This window comes from Mauremys mutica, chromosome 7 (assembly GCF_020497125.1).
Source record: "Mauremys mutica isolate MM-2020 ecotype Southern chromosome 7, ASM2049712v1, whole genome shotgun sequence".
Lineage (NCBI taxonomy): Eukaryota > Metazoa > Chordata > Testudines > Geoemydidae > Mauremys > Mauremys mutica.
The window spans coordinates 27706840-27728673 of NC_059078.1; the positions used below are offsets into that span (position 1 = coordinate 27706840).

Below are 21834 nucleotides of genomic sequence, written 5' to 3' on the forward strand. Positions count from 1 at the left end.
TAGAATGAGGCTTTGAGTATCTGATGGGACACAATCCAATTCTTCTTATATACCGCGGATTCAGGGTTAGCATTTGATGTAATTAAACTTAGCCAGTTGTAGTTACTGTTTTATACATGTTAATTTTCTTGTTATCACATGATATTTTGGAGACAGAGGGCCAAATATAGAGGTGACATACCAGATGGTATGACACAGACCTTCCCTTACACTAATTTACCTCTCTTACACTCACTTACACACACGTCACTCACAGAGATTTATGAGAATTTGGTGTAAGACACACCCATGCCCCCCAGCAACATGGTGAGATGAGGTGTGCTAGTTTAGGGATTTGCTCAACTGCCCAGGGCTACAGTAATCACATAGTCATCAGATAAGGGACAAAAAAGGGGTTCACTACTCCAAAGATTGCTTGGTCTGAGAGAGGAGCTCCCTTGAAGCACCTGCCCATGAAGCACCCCACCACAGAAAGGCCTCACCAAGCACCATGTGCCCTGGGTCCAATCTGTTGAAGATCACTTGACCTGATGTACATCCTGATTACATGATGGTTATCGATTATTTGTATTACTGTAGAACCTAGGAGCCTTAGTCATGGACCTCCTGCACATCGCAGGCCACGGAACCTCGCCCACCTATAACCTCTGGCTGAGTTACTGATAGCCTCAAATCTTCATTTAAAGACTTCAAGTTATAGAGAATCCACCATTTACTCTAGTTCAAACCAGCAAGTGATCTGTGCGCCACACTGCAGAGGAAGGCAAAAAAAAAACAAACCACAGTGTCTCTGCCAATCTGACTTGGGAGAAAATTCCTTCCTAACCCCAAATATGGTATTCAGTTAGACCCTGAACATGTGGGTGAGACCCACCAGCCAGAGACTTGGGAAAGAATTCTCTGTAGTAACTTCAGAGCCATCCCCATCTAGTATCCTATCTCCGGCGACTGGAGATAGTTGGTAAAAGCAGACCTTGATGGACCATATGCCATTGTTGGCAATCTCATCATGCCATTCCCTCCATAATCTTATCAAGCTCAGTCATATAACAAGTTAGGTTTTTTGCTCCCCCTATTCCCTTTGCAAAGCTGTTCTAGAGCTTCATTCCTCTGATGGTTAGAAAGCTTCATCTAATGTCAAGCTTAAACTTATTCATGTGTACTTGTGCCAACATCGGCCCTTAACTTAAATAACTCCTCTCCCTCCCCGGTGTTTATCCCTCTGATGTATTTATAGACAGCAATCATATCTCCCCTCAGCCTTTGTTTTATTAGGCTAAGCTCTTTAAGGCTCCTTTAGTAAGGTAGGTTCTTCATTCCTCCGATCATCCTAGTGGCCCTTCTTGAATCTGTTCCAGTTTGAATTCATCTTTCTTAAACATGGGAGAGCAGAATCTCACACACAGCATTCCAGATGAGGTCTCATCAGTGCCTTGTTTAATGGTAATAACACTTCCTATCTCTACTGGAAATACTTCACCTGATGTACCATACAATTGCATTAGCCTTTTTCATGGCTGCACTACATTGGCTGCACCACAGTTATCCTCTGATCAACCAATACTGCAGTCTTTCTCATCCTCTGTCACTTCTAACTGATACATCCCCATCTTATAGAAAAAAATCTTTTTATTAGTCTGTAAATTCATGACCTAGCACTTTGCTCTATTAAATTTCATCCCATTTCTATTGCTTCAGTTTTCAAGGTCCTCCAAATCTTCTTGTATGATATTCCAGTCCTCCTCCATATGGGCAATACCTCCCAACTTTGCTTCATCTGCACATTTTGTTAGCACACTCCCACTTCTCCCTCTTTTTGTGCCATGGTCATTAATGAACATGTTAAATAATATCAGTTTCAAGATCAATCCTTGAGGAACTCGTAGTAACCTAGTAACCTTCCTCCAGCCTGACAGTTCACTTTTCAGCATGATCTGTTGTAGTCTCCCTTTTAACTAGTTATTTACTCACCTTTCAGTCGTCATATAAATCCGCATTTTTTCCAATTTAACTAATAATTTCCTATGTGGAACTGCATCAAATGCCTTACTGAAATCTAGGTAGATTAGATCTACAGCATTTCCTTGTCTAGAAAATCAGTTATCTTCTCAAAGAAAGAGATCAGGTTGGTCTGGCATGATCTACCTTTTGTAAAACCATGTTGTACAGGGATTCTCAAACTGGGGTTAGGGACCCCTCAGGGGGTCACGAGGTTATTACATGGGGGGGATCGCGAGCTGTCAGCATAGACCCCAGGCCCTGTTTTGCCTCCAGCATTTGTAAGGTGTTAAATGTATTTTGAAGTGTTTTTAATTTACAAGGGGAGGTTGCACTGAGATGCTTGCTATGTGAAAGAGGTCACCAGTACAAAAGTTTGAGAACCTCTGAGGTGTTGTATTTTATCCCAATTATCCCTTAACTACTCTCCCTTTCAAAATTTGTTCTAAGACCTTGCATACAATTGAAGTCAAACTATTGGGCCTGTAGTTTTTTGGATCACTTTTTTCCTTTTCTTAAATATAAGTATTATAATTTGCAATTCTCCAGTCATAGGATACAACCCCCGAGTTTACAGATTCATTAAAAATCCTTGCTATTGGCCTTGCAATTTCATGCGCAAGTTCCTTTAATATTCTTGGATGAGGATTATCTGGGCCCCCTGATTTGGTCCCATTAAGCTGTCAGAGTTGGCTTCCACCTCAGATGTGGTAATTTCTATTTCCATATCCTTGTTTCCATTAGCCACTCTCCTACTGTCTACAAGCTCCTCATTACTCTTATTAAAAACTGAGGCAAAGTATTTGATAAGATGTTTACTCACACCTACATTAACTTTAATCTCTACTCATCCTCAGTGTTCAGCAGTCCCCCTTCTTTCTTTGTTTTTATTTATATGGCTAAAGAAACTTTTACTGTTGCTCCCTTTACTCTCACTTTAACCATGGCCCAGAATGTGCCAGGAGACTGGTACTATAACAATAATTTCAGTAATTTTCATTATTTAAAAATAATATTTGAATATTCGGTATTTACATGTACACAAAACAACAGCAGATTTAGTAATTATAATTATTTCCCCCAAATCTTGGCCTTTCCCATTAAATCACATCATTTTCCTTCATAACCTCAATGATGTGAGTTAGAAACTCTCTCTCTCTCTCTCTCTCTCTCCCCCTCAAATTCCTGGCTCATTTCAGTTAAAGGCAAACTCTGAGTATCATTTAAACTATTTTTAAAAATGCATTATGAGACATTGCATGCCAAGGCTTTCTTTGCAAGTCAGCAGCAATATTTCAAGTGATGTTAAATGGCAGAGCATTTCACTATGATTTTTTTTTTTTTTACTTAACAGGATCTTCACTATTGAAAAAATTCCTTATTTCAGTCTGATCAGAAAATATTTGCATATTTTGGGGAAAACAGAATATATATATATATATGCTATAAGATTAACTCTTTGATGCCTCAACATAGGATCTCCTAATGCATCATGTAACACAAAGAGAGTCAATGCTAACTGATAATATAAAACCTGCTGACACAACAAGGAACAGATGCTGCATAGCCCTTACACAGTGACAATGAGGAGGGAACAAGGAATTTCTACACACTTGTGGGCTAGGCAGAAAGGCAGTTCCTGCACAATGGGGTGTGCAGGAAATGCTCCCTCACTACTCCCCTGGGAGGTTCATGGCACCCCACAGGGGACAGGAAGGGCTGAATGTAAACAGAGTCATAGTTCCATCCTCAGAAGTGTCCAGTCTCCCTCTCATGCCAGGGAGGTGTGGCAGGTGCTTTGTCTCTTTGAAGCAGGCAGAGCTTTTCTGGTGATGCGTGTGGGGCAGTGCAACTCTACAAGCACCCTCAACACTGGGCTGTGCTTAAAAGGCACAGCTGAGCCCTGAAGGATTATGGACCCAACCTAGCAAACCTCTACTCATATGAACAGTCCCGGTGGGTGCAAATGGGACAACTCATATGTACAAGAATTTGCAGGACAGGGCTCTAATATTGGACCTTGTTATACCATCCACTTTTAGGCCGAACTCATTGAATGCATTGTGGTCTTCTGCTTTAAGGCTGATTGTACAATATGGCCCAAGTTCCTCCATTCTGAACTGGAAACATTTTAGGGCTTGATCCTGCATCTTCACTCATGTGAGCTGACCAATAAATTATGTCTGAGTAAAAGTTAGTAGGCTTCGGCCCTTAGTCCCATCAGAATAAGGCATACAGCTACCTGGTCATAAAGACAATACCACATTTTCAGAACAATGTTTTTAAAGTCTTGTTTAAAGTGAAGTGTGAATGACTTACCCTACTACTACTATTACAAAATCCAGTAAATTCCATCCATTTCTAACGTATGCATTGGGGTGTAATAATAATCCATATGCTATAATCTTCAAAAATGTTTCAATTGTAAAAATAATCAGGAAGGCATATTCTACTTTTTCCTGTAAAAGAGGAGAAGAAACAAGTATTAGAATAAAAGATGAAGAAATGTAAAAGGTTCTTTCCTTAATGAAAGCTAAATATGGATCATTGAATAATTACATCATACCCATCAGTATTAGGAAGACACACTGCCTCAATTGATTAGACTCTTCCTGTTGGTATGCATACTTCCACCTTTTCATGTTCTCTGTATGTATAAATATCTCATGTCTGTGTGTTCCATTCTATGCATGCGAAGAAGTGAGCTGTAGCTCACGAAAGCTCATGCTGAAATAAATTTGTTAGTCTCTAAGGTGCCACAAGTACTCCTGTTCTTTTTGGCTCAAGATGGTCTCTCTCTTTGAATCTAAACAGCCCTTTCATGGCATTTGACATAATATTTAGACCAGTCAATACCACTGGCTATAATTAGATGTGAATTTCCTTGTTTTGACATTGCTTTGGAGACAAAGGTCCAAATTTATGTCCCAATTCTGCAAACTCTTGTGCCCATCCTTAACTTTACGTATGTGAGTTGCCCCATTAATGCCAGTGGGAATCCTCACAGACATAAAGTTAAGCACATGCCTAAGTGTTTGCAGGACTGGGTCCTTAGAGTGCTAATTAAAGAGGTATAACTTAGTTTCCCTTACATTCACCTAAACTCAATTAGAATCTATAAATCCTAACTGTTTCCACTCTATTGAGGTGTAAAGGAGTCTGAGGTGCTGTATCTAAGGAGCAGGATGGCATATGTTAAGATGGCCCTTATCATACTTTAATTTTACACCTTCTTACAACAGCAAGTAAGTTACACATCACATCAGCACAGCACATCAGCAGAATGGATGTAAGTTGGCCTACACATAATATAAAGGAGTCTAAGTTAGTTTAAGGGGCTCTGTGTTATACCAGCTTACACTGAATTTGTCCCAATGTATTTTTAGAAAAATGTAGAATTTATTCATATTATTAAAACTTGCATTTTAAATATGATTAGATATGTACCTTGAATTTATTTTAATATTTTCATTGCTAATTATATTCATTCTAATATATTTTCTATTAGAGGCTTCCTATTTTCTTTGTTTAACAAATATTTAGTATATTTGGGCTTGGGGTAAACTGTGAAAAGAGTTGCCTATCAAAATGGATCAGTTAACACATCTATTCTTTTCACATTTTGAAATCATCACTTCATCAGTTAATACAACATTTTTGTTTACTTGTCTGCTGCTACACAAGGGTTGGAGCCAAGAAAACAAGACATGAAGAGAATGATTCACATTTTTTATACTCAATTAGGAATTCATTGGCAATTGTTCACTACAGTCATACATAACATTAACTATTTGAAATTTAAACTGCTCAATAATGATTACATCCTTCCACTATCTATTCAAACATTACAGATAACACACACAACAATATATATTATTATTATTAGCTATTTGTTAGGCAGCACTGATATATTCATACACACACGAATAAAAAGACAATCCCTGACCAAGTAATTTCCAATCTAAAAGACCCACACTGGGAGGACACCCAGAGGAGTGGCTTAATTTAGGTGGTAGGGAGTGGGGGATTGTCCCCTCTCTAGAAAACTGCCTGGAGTTGGGTGGGTTAAGGAACTCTGAGATTCTCATTGGATGGCAGTCCCCAAATTGATCTGTCTGGAAAGGTAGGGGTTGCCTCTCCACCTCTGCACAATGAGAAAGGCATTCCACTTCTCAAAATTCACCGCTGCAGAGGGCCCCCGGGCCTCTATCATGCCTGGCAGTATGGCTCCAGGAGATATAGTGCCAGTGCTTCCTCTGCTGGCAGATGCCCCATGTGCCCTCTGGAACCCTACTTGAGGGGACTCCTGTGAGCACTGTACAAACATTGAATCACATCAGGCTGCATTAATTTTAGGGTGTTTGGGGGGGGAATGGAAATTTATTCACATTCTCCCACCTCTCTTTCCCCTCCAGACTTCCTTCTCCTAAACCCTCTGTATGGTAGACCTCTGGTCCCTTTAAGAGTCCTCTGCAGGATGTAGGGCAGTGGGGGAACATGCCACAGAGGCATCTTGCTCTCCAGCACAGGAATATGGAGATCCATGCACATATCACAGAGAAATGATTATCCGCCTTTGGTTTTTATTTGTAAATGTTATTCCTGATCCCTTAATGCTGGGGGTGAACAATGAGGATGAAATAGGGCTGTAGGAGGAAGCTAAAAGACTGGTGCATGGGGTTGGGGAGCAGTTCTTTGCATAGAGGGAACTGTGGAGGAAGGCATGGAGACATAGTCTTACATGTTATCAATACTCCTGAGAAATACACTGTAAAAATACTGACAAGTTTAGGCAGAGCCTAATGTTTACACAGTATAAGGGAACAAAAGGAAGGCAAACAATATTATTGTTGGCATTTGTTACAGATGAAATACATATTAGTAGCCCAAGTGGTAAGTAGAAAGGTGGAATCATAAGAGATGGAGAGTGTTGTCTAATACAATTTGTACAGCTTCTTTTTGTGGAACTGCTTTAGATAATGCATCAGTTGCTATGATTAGCAACTAGCAGCTACTGGCAGTCAGGAAATCCTGGTCTTCTAATGGGATGTGCCCTGTGATCTAAAAGACTTCTTCCATCTCTAAATTTTATTACGGTTGGGGCCTACTCCTACTACCAGTCAGCTACAAGACTCCCATGGTCTTCAATGGGAGCAGAATAAAATGGAAAAGGTGCTTTTAGAGATATTCAAAATAAAATTATGAATAATTTACATAATTCTATTTTTGCCTTCTTCACTTCTTTTAATTATTCTTTACGTCCACTTGGCTTCCGTGGGAGCAGGATTGTTTGCTATCTACTAAAGAGTATTGCAAACATTCCATTCATGCAATGTCTGATGTAAGTGAAGCTCCTTTTAAAAAAAACAAAACCCAAAGGTGATCATTCTTATTGTCATGAAAATATAAGTTCTTTTTAACAGATTAGAGAGAAAAAAATATGTTGCCGTTTCAGTGTGATTATATTTTACATTCTCACTGAAGACTGAAAAGGACATCACCAAGGGGTGGAGGAGGAAGCACAGAGGGCATACAAGGTAAAGAGAAACAATATTTGAGCAAGGATCTACTTTGTGGAGTTTGAGCCTTTATGAACCTCACAAATTCTTACAGATTTGCAAATTTTCCTCCCTCCCCCACCCCTTAAGTGAGCATGATAGTCTCAGGGGTTATGTTTTTAGAAGTGTTTCTAGCTCACCTAAAATCTGTGCTATATATTGGAGATAGAAGAACTCCTTACAATCTAGGCTAGCATAAGTGGAAGCAAAAACCACCTACAAGCCCTCTCCTGGAGATTCCCTTGTTGGAGGGACTCCCTAGGAGACATAGAGTCAACTTAAGCAGCTCCCACACCTCCCTTCACACATCCCCTAGTTCAGGTGGTTTGTTGGGGCAAGGAAGAAAGGTAGTCTGAGTGTGCTACACTCCAGCTATTCACAGCTGGCATATGGCCCCTTGTGTACCAATGTCAGTTGGCTCAAGTTATAGCAGTCCTCAGGCTGCTCTAAACACATGTCAGGGCCACAGCAAGCTCTCTTACAGCTCCCCTACTCTGCTGCACCCAGCACAAGCTGAGCGTAGCAGAGAACTTCACCCACTGTATTCATTTTGTTTGCTCCCCCCCCCCGCACTTTGTTACCACAATATCATCTAATAACGTTTGAGTAGAACCTCTGAATGCACGCTTTTCTAGTAGGTCTTCAATCAGGAAAAATAAGTTGATGCTTCTCTGCTGGGTTCACAGTTTTTAAAAGAAAACAAGGACTTGAAAACCTTGAATCAATAATTATATTAAATCAAGGAGTGGATTCTACGAACCCTTACCCACGTAAACAGAACTCATACTCTTACTGTAAACTCACAAATAAATCATACAGAAATAAAAATCAGTTGTACCTACTTCTACATTTATTCTCACACCAGAATTATTATATTATTTAAACCATAAATTATAGAAAGACCATAAATATTTTTCTGCTCATCCATTTTATATTTTCATAAGCAATGTTGATATGCAAGTTCTAAGTTTCTGTGTTTATTCACTAGTATTTTAAAGCATTTACATGGACCAAAAATGCTAAATTCATTTTATGATGCTCTATGACATTTTTCATAGTTTTATATTTTCAGAGTTTAAGGCTAGAAGGTATAAATATATCATCTAAGCTGATATAATCCTGAATATCGCAGGTCATTAAATTTCACCCAGTTACCTCTATATTGAGCCCATTTGTTTTAGTTAGATTAAAGCATTTCCAATCTCAGAAGACAAACATGTTGTGTGTTACATGCAGAGAACTGGAGAGGCTGAGGTACCACCAGTACCTTTGCAATGGCAAGGAATTGATTAGGTGAGCTATGCCCAGGTGATCCTAGCAAGTGATCCATTCTCCATGATGCAGAAGAAAGTGAAAAAAACCATAGACCCTGCCAACCTGACCTGGGAAATAATTCCTTTCTGATCCCAAATCTGACACTCAGTTTCAATCTGAGCACGTGAGCAAGGCACTCCACTCAGATGTCTAAGACAGAGGATTCTCTGTACCATCTCAGAGCACTTGTCTACCCCATCCAACGTCCCATCTCCATCTGTGCCCAATCTCTGATGCTTCAGAGGAAAGTGAAAAAAAGAGCCCAGAATACATCTGGCTAATTATGCATCAGGGAAAAAATTCCTTCCTGACCCCAGTAGACTACTGGCTGAATCATGAGATTTTATTATAGTCATTTTCTTAATGCGGAGCTGCAAGTGTTATGAGCATACTAAAGGCAATGCAGAACTTCCTGCTCTCCCCATAGCCCATGAAGGAACGTGATGCTGACAGGCCAGCTCAGGTCAAAGCAAGAGGCCAGTTAATTTGTGTGTGAATATCAAAGCAATGTTAAGGGTACTAATTCACTCGAGCAATAATTTACTTCAAAGGAAATGTGAATGATATTGTCTTCACTTATCTGTAACTTGCCAGTTGCTCTCGATTTACATTATGTATATCCCTGTACTTATTTAACCCTGGATCACAAGTGTAGGAAGCAGCCAATTCGGGGCCAGCTGGCCCATATAAAAAGAGCTGCAGTGCAGAACAGAGTCAGTCACTGCTGGGAGCTCAAGGAGTGAGGACTACGTCTCTAGTCGGCTGAGAGACCTGCGGCACCTTGGACAGAGCAACTGCTGGCAGGGACGGGATCTGGGGGAGACAAGAGGGAGCTCCTGGCTGGCTGCTGGGACTGGGTACTTGAATGCCCTGAGGTAGGGGCGAAGAAGGTGCTGGGGCTGTGGCGAAGTGGCCTAGGGAGACGTAGCAGCATTGGGAGAAGTCAGAGTAACAGCAAGAGGCTGCTATCTATAGGGTCCCTGGGTCGGGATTGGGATCAGGAGTAGTAGGTGGGCCCGGGTCCCCCCCACATTGATGAAGTGGCTGGACTTTTGAACAGTTATACTCCCCACCCACACCCAAGGGGGAAATACAGAGCGACCTAGCCAGAAGACTAAGTCATGAAGAGGACACGGTGGTTCGTGAGGCTGAGAGAGAGGCCACAGACCAGTCAAAGCGATGGTGTATAAACCACAGATAGGGGCATCAGCCTCCAGCTAATGCCCAGAGTGACCAGGAAGAGGCATCAGCCCAGCAGTGAGAGGTGCACGCTGTGACTGAAGTAAATGAACATGGAGTGAGGTCAGCTACCTTTCATGAACTCCCACAAGGCCAGGGGTGGTTCTGCAATGCCCTGCTAACAATTTCTCCCTCAAAGAGTTTCTTAAATTCCTCAGAAGCTTCTCTTGTGCATTCACCACCCCTTCTTTGGGGAGGCTGAGTTTATTCACATAAACAAAGCTCCGAAATAAAACTCAAAGACCCCAAATACTCCATCAGTTTTACTCTCTTGTTGGATCACTCCCAGGCTTTTCCTACCTGTAGTCTCAGTAGAGAAACCCCACATCCCAGGTCTTTCTGCTGGAGTTCGCTCACTCCCAGTAGCCTCCGATTCACCCTCCTCCCAGGTCTTCCAAATCCACCAGTATCTATATCATCCCTGCACGAGCCTTTCTTACTTCTGCAGTTTCCTGAGCTTCCCCCATTCTCTGCAGCCACCTGCTGCCCTTTATACAGAATTATCTGATCAACTTAGGTGTGCCTCTTTAGTAATCAGGGTTAGCTAGCCCCAGCCCCTCCAACCCGTAAGGGGCAAGTCACCCTGTTACAGATTCCCAGGTCACAAGGATCTACCACAACCATTTTCTAGCCCATCCCCCGCCCACAACGGCTGTAGAATTTCTCTTGGAAGCTTGATTCAAGCATATCTTTTAGTATATCTAATCTCATTTTTAAAAAACTCTGGGCAATGCTGAGTCCATCACCTCCCCTAGTAAACTGTTCCAATGTTTAACTGCAATCCTTGCTAAGATATTGAAGTTGAATTTGTCTAACTTCAGTTTCCAGCCACTGGCGCTTGTTATTCCTTTGTCAGCAAGGTTGAAAAGCCCCCACTATAAGATGTCTTTGCCATGTGTAAGTACCTATACACGGGTTATCAAGTCACCTCTTAACCTTCTTTCCAATAAGCTAAATAAGTTGAGCTCCTTAAGTCTCACATTGTTAGGCTTTTTTTCCAGACCTTGGATCAAGTTTATGTCCATCCTTTGAACTCTCTCTAGTATTTCCACACCCTTGAAGCGTGGACACCAAAATTGGACACAGGATTCTAGTAGTGGTCTTACCAATGCTGTGTACAGAGGCCAGATCATTTCCCTACTTCTGCTTGACATTCCCCTTTTTATAAATACAAGAACTGCATTTGCCCTTTTTGCCCAGCACTACGCGAAGAGCTCATGTTAAGGGGATTATCTAGGCTGACCCCTAAATCCTTCTCTGAGTCACTGATTTCCAAGTCAGAGTTTCCCATCCTGTAGAAATAGCCTGCATTCTTTGTTCTCGGATGTATTACCTTGCATTTGTCTGTATTAAAATGCTTTGTGTTGGATTGTGACCGTTTAACCAGGTGATTCAGATCACTCTGTAACAGTAACCTATCCTCCTCATTATTTCCCATCCTCCCAATCTTTGTGTTCCCTGCAAACTTTATCAGCAAAGATTTTTATATCATCATCTGGATCGTTGATAAAAATATTGAATATCACTGACCAATCCCTGGGGGATCCTGCTGGAAACCACCTGGTTACTGATGTCTCCCCATTAACAACTGCATTTTGAGATCTGTCAATAAGTTACTAATCAATCTAATCTGTGCTCTGTTAGTTCCATATCCAGTTTTATAATCAAAATGTCATGTGGCACTAAATGAAATGCCTCGGAGAAAGCAAAGTATCCTATATCAACACGGCTGCCTTTATCAACCAGACCTGTAATCCTGTTTAAAAAAGATAATAGGTTTGTTTAATAAGACCTACTTCCCATGAAATCATGATGACTGGCGTTAATTGTCTTTTTAGCCTCTAGTTCTTTATTGACAGAGTCCCAAATTAACAGTGCCCTTATTTTACCCAGAATCAGCGTCAGGCAAATTGGTGTATTGTTCCCCAGGTCATCCCTTTTGTGCTTTTCAAATATTGGATCTAGGTTGGCAGTCCTCCAATTATTTGGAATTTCGCTATTTTACAAGATTTGTGAAAAATTAATATCAGTGGTTCAGAGAGTGCCTCAGCTAGTTTCTTTAAGACTCTTGGATGTACATTATCTGGACATGTTGATTTGTAAATGTTTAATTTTAGCAGATGTTGCCTCCCATCCTTTCTTACAGATGGTAAACTTTCTATTCCACTCATAACATTATATGAAGAGGCTTACTGATGAAATGCACTATATAAGAACTAGAATTATTAATTATTATTATTATTATATGTGATGGATACATTCCAAATTCAGAACAGCAATATCTATTCAACATTTCTGCTTTTTCTCCATCACTTTTTTAAATTTTACCATCTGCAACTATCAATGGACTTTTACCTGACCTTGGTTAGTTTTATTTTTGTTCTTAATGTTTAAAAAATGTGTTCTTGTTGTCTTTAACCTACTGGCCACTGATATTTCATTGATTCCTTTAACTTGCCTTACCAGTCACCTACATCTTTTAACTTGTAATTTATATTCATTGCCATTTACTTCCCTTCTTTTCCATCCTAGATATTAGTTTTATTACTGCTTCCACTTCTCTTTTTAACCTTTTTTCTTTCCAGCATAACTTTTTTCATGTTTGTGGAATTGTATTTTTTGGGACTCCAGTAGGATATCCTTGAACTATTCCCAGTTTTTATTAACTCTTCCCACTTTAAATTTATGTTCAGTCAGTTATGCCGTCTCTTCACTTTTTTACTATTCACAAACTAAGTCAATACTACTGAGAAAGAATTAGCTTCTAATGGGACAGTCATTGGGACATCCAGGAACCATTCAATGTAGAGGCTTATTACCTCTGAGAATCTTGGGAAGGGCGAACCTGCACAGGGACTCCTGAAGGGCCTGGGGCAGGATGATGCAGCTGAGGCCTGGTCTACACTGGCGGGGCCAGCTAAGTCGGTCTAAGTTACACAACTTCAGCTACAAAAATAGCGTAGCTGAAGTCAACGTACTTAGAGCTACTTACCGGGGTGTCTTCATTGCAGTAGGTCGACGGCTGACGCTCCCCCGTTGACTCTGCCTATGCTTCTCACTCCGATGGAGTACTGGAGTCAACAGGAGAGCACTCGGCGGTCAATTTATTGTGTCTTCACTAGACACGATAAATCGACCCCTGATGGATGGATCACTCCAGAGGTAAGTGTAGACATGCCCTGAGGCACCATTCCACTCTTCTCCATGCCACCACCCTGTATTTACCAGGTCTTAGTTCCCTCTATTTAGGAAGGCAGAAGGGATGATATGACCCTGGTGATGGGGTGATCAAACAGAGAGTTAAGGAGCAGGTCTGAGCCCAGGAGGCTCCACCCAGATGCATCTGCTCGCAACTGAGGTGGAGCTTAAAAGGGAGCAGTATAGTTCAGTCAGGGCAGTCAGTGCAATGGAGCAGGCTTGCCCTGGTAGCTCCTGCAGGGATACAACAGGTGTCCTCTGCTGCCTGGAGCAGATCTTAATACAGAGCTGCAGGCCACCACAGAAGAGACAGCAGAGCACCTGTGAGTGAGGGAGAAGAACCTCTGAGCCCCTTTCATTTGAGTTTATGTTACAAGTCAATAGCCAGGTGCCTTTTGGGCCTCTGCAGAAGCAGGGATACACTAGGAAGTACCTAGGGATCAGGGACTGCTCAGGCTGCACACCTGAACTATCAGTCTTAGGGCTCTGGGCTGGAACCAAGAGGAGCCGGAGGGCCCAGGTTCCCCTACTGCCAACTCGACCTACTTGGTGTATACCACCATTTGTGGACTCGAGCTACTTGGTGCTACCGTTTATTTGAACCACTAGGCAGTTCTGCTGATTGCAGACTCAAGTCGCTAAGTGCTACCACCAAACAACAGACTTGAGCCACAAGGGGGTATGGTGAGCTAGTGCTCCACCCACTTGGGGACGCCCGCATCACACACCTACAGTAGAGGGAGCTGCTTTACTTATACAGCCTTATGAGGCCAACAATGGTTGCAAGACAAACTCAGAATTTCTGAACTTGGTTCCTGGTAGGTAAATATAATAGGAAATAATTTTCAAAACACATTTATCATTAAAACTGGGGCTATGAGTGTTGCTGCTCTGACTTGCACTGGGGGACGAAGCAACCACCATCTGCTCTAAGACTAGGAGGGAGGGTATCTTAATGCTCTCCTCATGCTTTCACACACACACACACACACACACAAAATGCACACGAGGATCCAGCTTCTTATCTTTATCAGGAGGAAATTAGACAATATCACCTGTACAGCTTCCATACTAGACACAGGTTTAAAGCCAAAATCAAATCCGGGGAAACCTGATAATGTTTTGCCACATCCTTCTTTGTAGCATCCCTCAGAAATGGAAGATTTAAGACATGGTGATAGTTGGAAACCTTGTCCATGTCAAGAGATGGTGTCTTGAGCAAAAGACCTAACAGTTGCTTCATTAACTCTTATTACTATTATCAATGTTATTACTTTAACAAGAGAAACTTGACACCCTGCCCTCCCTCCCGCTGGGCGGCACTGGCGGTGATCAGAACACCTCTCCGCCTTTTGCCAACCAGTGTGGACATAGATCTAAACCACACTTTGTAACCCATCCATCTTTATAGCCCAAACATCCCATAGCACCTCCAGAGTTTAAGTGAGCATTGAAGGGCATGGATCAGCGTTGATGTTGCGCTTGAGCATTGGGGGGCATGGATCAGCGTTGATGTTGCGCTCCCTATCAGTACCCAGCCCGGGTCGGGGAAGCTAATGATCCAACCAGCGGACCAAATTTGGTGATGAATCCTGGTCACATGACACCTGAGGCATTCGTTAAGAGGAAAAAGTGAGCACTGCTCAAGAACCAAATAAACTTTAGTCTACCAAGGTTTAAAAAAAATCACATTTTCAGTACACTTGAAAGGCATGCAGAACTAGGTGTGCTTTACAAAAATGAGTGAGAAAACAGCAACAGCTAAATGACAGATTAGAAAGGAAGTCTATAGATCTGACCCCTTAGAATGCACTCAGCCAGAATTAATGTGCCAATGAGGTAAAATATTTATCTGCTTTCCTCTCTGGTCACTAAAGACCTGTATAAAACTACTCCATCTTTTTATCTTGCTGGTATTACAAAGGTCTTCAAATCAACACTTGTGCCATGAGATATGTAAGTGACATTTTAGAAATATGATAAATAAATGAATACATAGTCTCTGGTCCACCAAAAGCCATGAGAAAGAGAAACTATGTTGAATAAGAACTGAGATGAGTGTCCTTATTCTACCTAACATCTAGAATCACACAGAAAGTAGTGATGACTGTAGATATAAAGAACAATTGGGTCATAAACAGATTTAAAGGATATATGGGCCGTAAATAAACCCATGTTACCTAGGGGCCCGATCCTGTTGCTACTGAAGTTAATGAGAGTCAGGCTACTGGCTACAGTTACAGCAAAACTAATTCCAGTCTCCTTACCAAGGGCTGAGTCCTGCAGTGGTGCCTAGCACTTGGCCGGTGTTGCTCAGTGCCTTGAACCCATTTGCTCAACAGAATGAGATTTAAAAGAATGTTACTTCTTTCCGTATTAAGCATGGCAGATGCTGTACTGAAGACAAATATATATATGAAATTTCCCTCCATCCTATGTACAAATATTGTGAAACACAATGGAATTAATCAGGAGGTTTTAAGAGGAAAAACAACATAACCAAAGAGTAACCCAGAAGCTGAAAGCAACAAAAAAAGCAGCAGGTGAACAGGATTGATTAGATACAACATGGCCCTTCAGAGAATGGGAGAGACTAATGAACTCCATTTCAATATCAACTTAATTTATATCGATCATGTATTACAAAACAAATGTTACCCTCAGACATGTCTAGCATTCAATGATTTCAGTGAAGAGATTAAACCTTCATTTTCTTAGTAGAGAAATGTGTTTGCTTTCTTCTTTTGAGTAAATCAGCTTAGCAGAAACTCGGTTGCGCAGGAAGAAATCTTTTTTATTTTTTTACCCAGCCAGATGGTGCACATTAGTCATCATTTATTATCTTTAAATTTTCACAATCTCTGAAGAAAATATGCAAAGCTATTACTATATGCAGTAAAAAGATACACTGAAACTCAGAGTTTAAATTAAGAAGTTTCACAAGCAAATTGTTTCAAAATAAAAATAAATTAGTTTGGAAAATCTTAACTTAATATGTTTGCACTTAAAGAGTTTTCTCATATTAAGTTCTCTGCTCTCTGGGCACCTTAGAGCTAGATTAGTTCTGAACTGGAAAAAAATTGCTTCTGCATTCATCCAGTGACACTTTTTGACATCCATGAAGCAGAATGGGAACTGATTTGGGGATGAAGTGACTCATTAAACTGAAATAATCAGGTTCAACTTTCTGCAGTGCAGACATGTGCAAAGGAAAATAGATGCTGTGGTATGCTTGATTTTTGGAGTAATAAATCAATCACATGCTTTTAAACTAGTCAGTGACCTTCCAATGCCTTGACAATGCATAAGGCCACTCATCTTTTTGATAAATACAGCCCATCATTTCAAATTCTATTTTGTTCACTCTAAGAGAAGAGACAATTGTGTTTTGAAGTTCAAAATGTAATAAAGTCATTAGTTTTCTGACATGTGCTTTCAGATCTCTGCAGCCATTTAAGTGCTGCATCACAGCAATACTTGAAAGGGAAAAGGAAGGGGAAACTAGACATTTCCACACTTGGAACATGACTTTTTTATATTGATAAAAGATGGTAAAACTAATTCTCTCAACAGTTGGTGATCAATGTAGAAAATTAAATTATAAACACTAAAATCTGGGCTTTCTATTTGTGAGAAAGAAACGTGAATTACGGCTTTATTTTGTTTGTTCCTTTCATTCTGTTTAAATACTGTTTACTTCCTGATTTATATTTAGAGATGGCTCTAAACCAAAACACCATATCTGTACCTCCCCAACAATGTGGATGAGATATGTACTGTCGCTTTAGATCTGTAGCAGAAAGCGACAGTACAGAAAATGACAAAAGATCTGCAGTGAAACAGAGAGAAGCAGAGAAACATATGGAATGGTTATTTACTTTACAGTGTCAGTGGTTCTTTGATATGGATATGAATACATGTACATGTATTCCATTCTTCATGTGCATGTACCCCATGTGCATGAGATTGAATTCTTTTTAGCCCACAGTGTCTGTTGGGGCCATACCTAAACGCTAAATGTCCTTGTGCACCTGTGTGACAGGATATACAAACCCCACACTGGCGAGGAAGGAGTTAAAGAGCTACTTTGGGCCCCAACAGCCCCATACAGCCACACCTGTAAAGCATGCGTGGGCTGGAGCAGTAGCTTAAAAGGGGAGCAGAGCAGCTCGTTAGCGGGCAGATAGTGGAGGTGAACAGGGGATGTACACTTTTAGTGCCTCAAAGGGAGCACCAAGAGAGGTCCAGCTGCCTGGTGTCCCTGACTGTTGAGAAGCTACCTGACCTGAGAAGCGGGGAAAGGCTCTGGAGACTTGCAGGGTCTGGAATTTATCCTTTATTAATTATGTTTATATATCTTTGCATTGCCTTTTTGTGTAAGGCAGTGGTTCCCAAACTTGTTCCGCTGCTTGTGCAGGGAAAGCCCATGGTGGGCCGGGCCAGTTTGTTTACCTGCCGCGTCCGCAGGTTCGGCTGATCGCGGCTCCCAGTGGCCGCGGTTCACTGCTCCAGGCCAATGGGAGCTGCTGGAAGTGGCGGCCAGTACGTCCCTCGGCCCGTGCCGCTTTCAGCAGCTCCCATTGGCCTGGAGCAGCGAACCGCGGCCACTGGAAGCCACGATCGGCCAAACCTGCGGACGTGGCAGGTAAACAAACCAACCCGGCCCGCCAGGGGCTTTCCCTGCACAAGCGGAAGAACAAGTTTGGGAACCACTGGTGTAAAGAGTCTGATAGGAAGCAGTGGCACAGCACCTTTGTGGCCGCAGAACCTTGGAGCCCACCACATGGTCCTTGAATGGAATCTGGTGGACAGTGTGGGCCCAGGTATATGGACTAGGAAGACCTTATAACCCAGAGGGTCAGGACCCTGGGACCTTGGTGAGGCCTGGAACTCTTTGCTTGACAGTGTATCTATCTTTTGTAGGACTCTTTGTATAACCTGAGGGGGTGGACACAATTATTGGCCAGGCTGGAGGGCTGCCTCCTTGAAGGGACAGACCACTGTGGCACTATCAGCAAGGGGTTCCAGACTGGGAGAGAGCTGCTACACCACACCTAGACACAAAGAGGCACTCCTGCAGTGAGTGACTTTCTTATTACTCCTCCCCCAAGGGCAGAAAGGGCTGAGCAAGCCCAACTGCCGCTAAGTTCCTTCACTGATACAGAATCTAAGAGCAGTAGGACTCTGCAGTACTGGGAAAGGATAGGTCATAGAATCTATGTGGTCAACAGATCTTGAAGAACCACAGTTACTCTAAGGTAAGTAACCGTTCTTTCTTCGAGTGGTGTGGCTCTGGTTGATCCTTCATTGTTTTGACCTCTCCTAGACAGCACCACAAGAGAACCCAGTACTAGCTGGTAATAAAAATATTGAAATCCCTTGAAAGGGAGCTGGTACCTTCTCTCTGCTCAATTGGATGTGGCCAGTATTGATATTAGCATATCCCATAGTTCCTTTGCAGACTCCATCAGTCCTTCATTTAATGGCATGGCAAACCTACTGGGCAAAGACGAATGCAAGACATCCAGGAGCTTGTAGGACTTCGCTTGCACCACTGCACTAGTGGTATATCCAGAGTTTCTTCCATGCATTCGCTCAGGTCCTGGAATGCCTTAAAATTATCCACTGAGGCAAGCGTAGAGGGGTTTAATGCCTCACCAGGACAGAATGAAGATATGGCAGCTGGGAACAGTTGTTCTTTCTCTTGTGGTTGTTCTTTCCTCCTGTCTTTCCAGGATCTGAGGCTGCAGTAATTGACCTGGCTAGGGTGGTCTATACTGCTGCTTTGGTGAGGGAGAGCTAGTCCTGGAAGCAACAGATGATGCAGGCTTGCATGCATATGGGTGCACAGCCCAGAGCATCCAGTAGGACAAGGGTTGTTAGGGTTACGAGTCCTCAAGTAAGGACTACATTGGGGGTTCCAGGAGGGATATTCCTTACAAGTCCCAAGTCTTTTCCTGCTACCCTTTATAGAACCCCACTTAGAGCTTCATCCAGGCTCCCACTGTGGAACTCATAAGGAACATCCAGCCTGAAATCCTCTATGTATTCCTTACTTGAGGACTTGTGTCCCAAACAACCCTTGGCCTACTGGATGCTCTGGGATGCGCAGCCATATTCACACAAGGAGCTACCCCAAGAGGGGAAGGAGGGTGAGTAGGAGATGACTCCATGCTGTGCCTAGATGGGAATAAGGAGAAGCAGTACACTTCCTCCAAGAGAGGGGCATTCCCTCAGGAGATGAAACTGGCCCTGGAAATAGCTCCTTGACTTGCCACACCAACATTTCAATAGTTGATGGCTTAGATATCACCTCCCTCAACCTCTCTAGGAGATGTGACTCCGGTACCAGGCTCCAGTTAAATCACTCAGTACAGTGTATGCTTTCAATACCAAAACGGCTGGTACCGATGCACTGTGTACTAAGGAACACAGCTCCGAAGTGACTGGCATGGTGGTGGTAGGTACCAAGGCGCCCAGTTCTGAGGTAGGTAATGTAAGTTTCAATATCAAGCAAAACGCTGTGTGCAAGGCTTACTGGGTGCTGATGGTGTTCTCTTAGTAGTCAGTACCGGGGCACCCAAGGGGCTGTCTCAGGATTTTGCTCCTTAGGAGGCTGAGCCTGAGATGAGTCAAAAGTCTGATGACTCTTTTGTCTTCACTTGCTAGGCACTGGAGAAGGTGACCTGACAGAAATCCTGACACACTCTCTGGATGTAACCATGATAGCCAGAGAAGGATGAATAAGATCTCCTTGTAGCACTGTGATTGCTTTTCTTCATTATTTCCCATAGCAGCTACCTCTAAGTAAGCTGTAGACCTTCATGAAGAATAGAGCTAAAGGTCTATGTGGTTTTTTTTTAATTATTTCACTTTAATGTGTTTTACTCTTGTGTTTTGTACGTTATTATATTTTGTAAATAACACATTTATGAAGACATAATTAGGCACCCAAATTCTACCTGTAAAATAAACATTGAACGAGCAAACAGGTACATTTTGCATCTAAATGTCACATTTACATACCCAAAATGGATACTTGCATGTGTTTATGCCTGTTTTGTGCACACAAATGAATCACTTGCTATATATGCATCCCTGTAGTTTCCATCTGTAGTATTACTAGGCAAAATCCCGAAGTCCTAAATAAATGTTCACTCATTCCTTACTTAAGCAAAACTCTCCTTGAAGTCATTGGGAGCTTTGAGCAAGGACTCTTGTGATAATTGGGCCTATAAATTTACCCTAATTGTAAGCTCAATTGTAAAAAGTGAGACACAATGACCTTTACATAATTTCTTCAGAAAAGATGTAAGGAGACGAAGACAATTTATTTAAAGAGAAAGAGTTTTACTGACAGGGACTGTGTTAAGATTGTGACAGATAAACAAGAGGAGCAGAGGACCCAAAATCAATGAACCATAATTAATATGTCAGAAATTTAGCCCTACTGGTGGACAAAATAATGAAAGGATGGACTATTCCACCCAACACTCCCTTTTGGGGTTCTTAAAAAGAAAAGACTTTGGGGAAAAAATAGTAGAAGAAGCAGCTGTCTACCAAAAACGCTTGCAGAGTTTTATCATCATGGCTGCCACCCCAACCATCTCTTGGGTTCCCAGACTTTCTCTGTTCTAATCCTGAGAGATGCCCTGACCAGACTAGGTTAGAGAGAGGGACCCAGATGGCACCAGCACCTCCACCGGCTCCAACTAAATTCCAAACACCATCTGGGATGTGAGACTTTGTTTCTCTCCTCTCCTCCCCATCCCCCGCCATGTCCTTTTCCTTCCTTATCTTAGTCTTTTTTCCCCTTTCTCTCTCCTTTTGCCTTCTATCTAATACAGGGGTCAGCAACCTTTCAGAAGTGGTGTGCCGAGTATTCATTTATTCCCTCTAATTTAAGGTTTTGCGTGCCAGTAATACGTTTTAACATTTTTGAAGGTCGCTTTCTATAAGTCTATAATATATAACTAAACTATTGTTGCATGTAAAGTAAATAAGGTTTTTAAAATGTTTAAGAAGCTTCATTTAAAATTAAATTAAAATGTAAAGCCCCCCGGACCAGTGGCCAGGACCTGGGCAGTGTGAGTGCCACTGGGCAGTGTGAGTGCCACTGAAAATCAGCTTGTGTGCTGCCTTCGGCACGCGTGCCATAGGTTGCCTACCTCTGGTCTAATAAGAGCCTGGCGTAGCCAGCCAAGACTGAATATTTTGCAACACTGCTGTAGGTCTGTGACCAGAGAGCCAATTAAAACCAAAACCCTAAACAGCCCAATGCTGGGTCAAGTTTTACAGGTCCCAAAGTGGCTGATAAGACCCGATACTGGGCCTGAGTTTTTTCAGGAGTGAGGTTACAAGTGAACGTCAACAACAGAGACAGAAACTGCATTTTCCGACTTTGCTATTTTTCTCTCTCTCCTTTTGTGTGTATTTGACATGTTTTGTATTCTTAGGAAATGGGATCAGACTTTAATAACAGCTTCACCCTGTTTTAACTAACTATTTCTCTTTTCCCAAAAAAGGA

General features: G+C 42.0%; 1 protein-coding gene across 2 annotated transcripts in view; it reads right to left on the reverse strand.

The window, feature by feature from the left end:
• The window catches only part of CACNA1D (calcium voltage-gated channel subunit alpha1 D), a 419514-nt gene that overhangs the window by 205988 nt on the left and 191692 nt on the right, over positions 1-21834 (reverse strand). For both annotated transcript variants that reach the window (XM_045024186.1, XM_045024187.1), the window contains exon 4: positions 4318-4457. In XM_045024186.1, coding sequence (XP_044880121.1) covers positions 4318-4457 — 140 coding nt within the window. The remainder of the gene's footprint in view (positions 1-4317; positions 4458-21834) is intronic.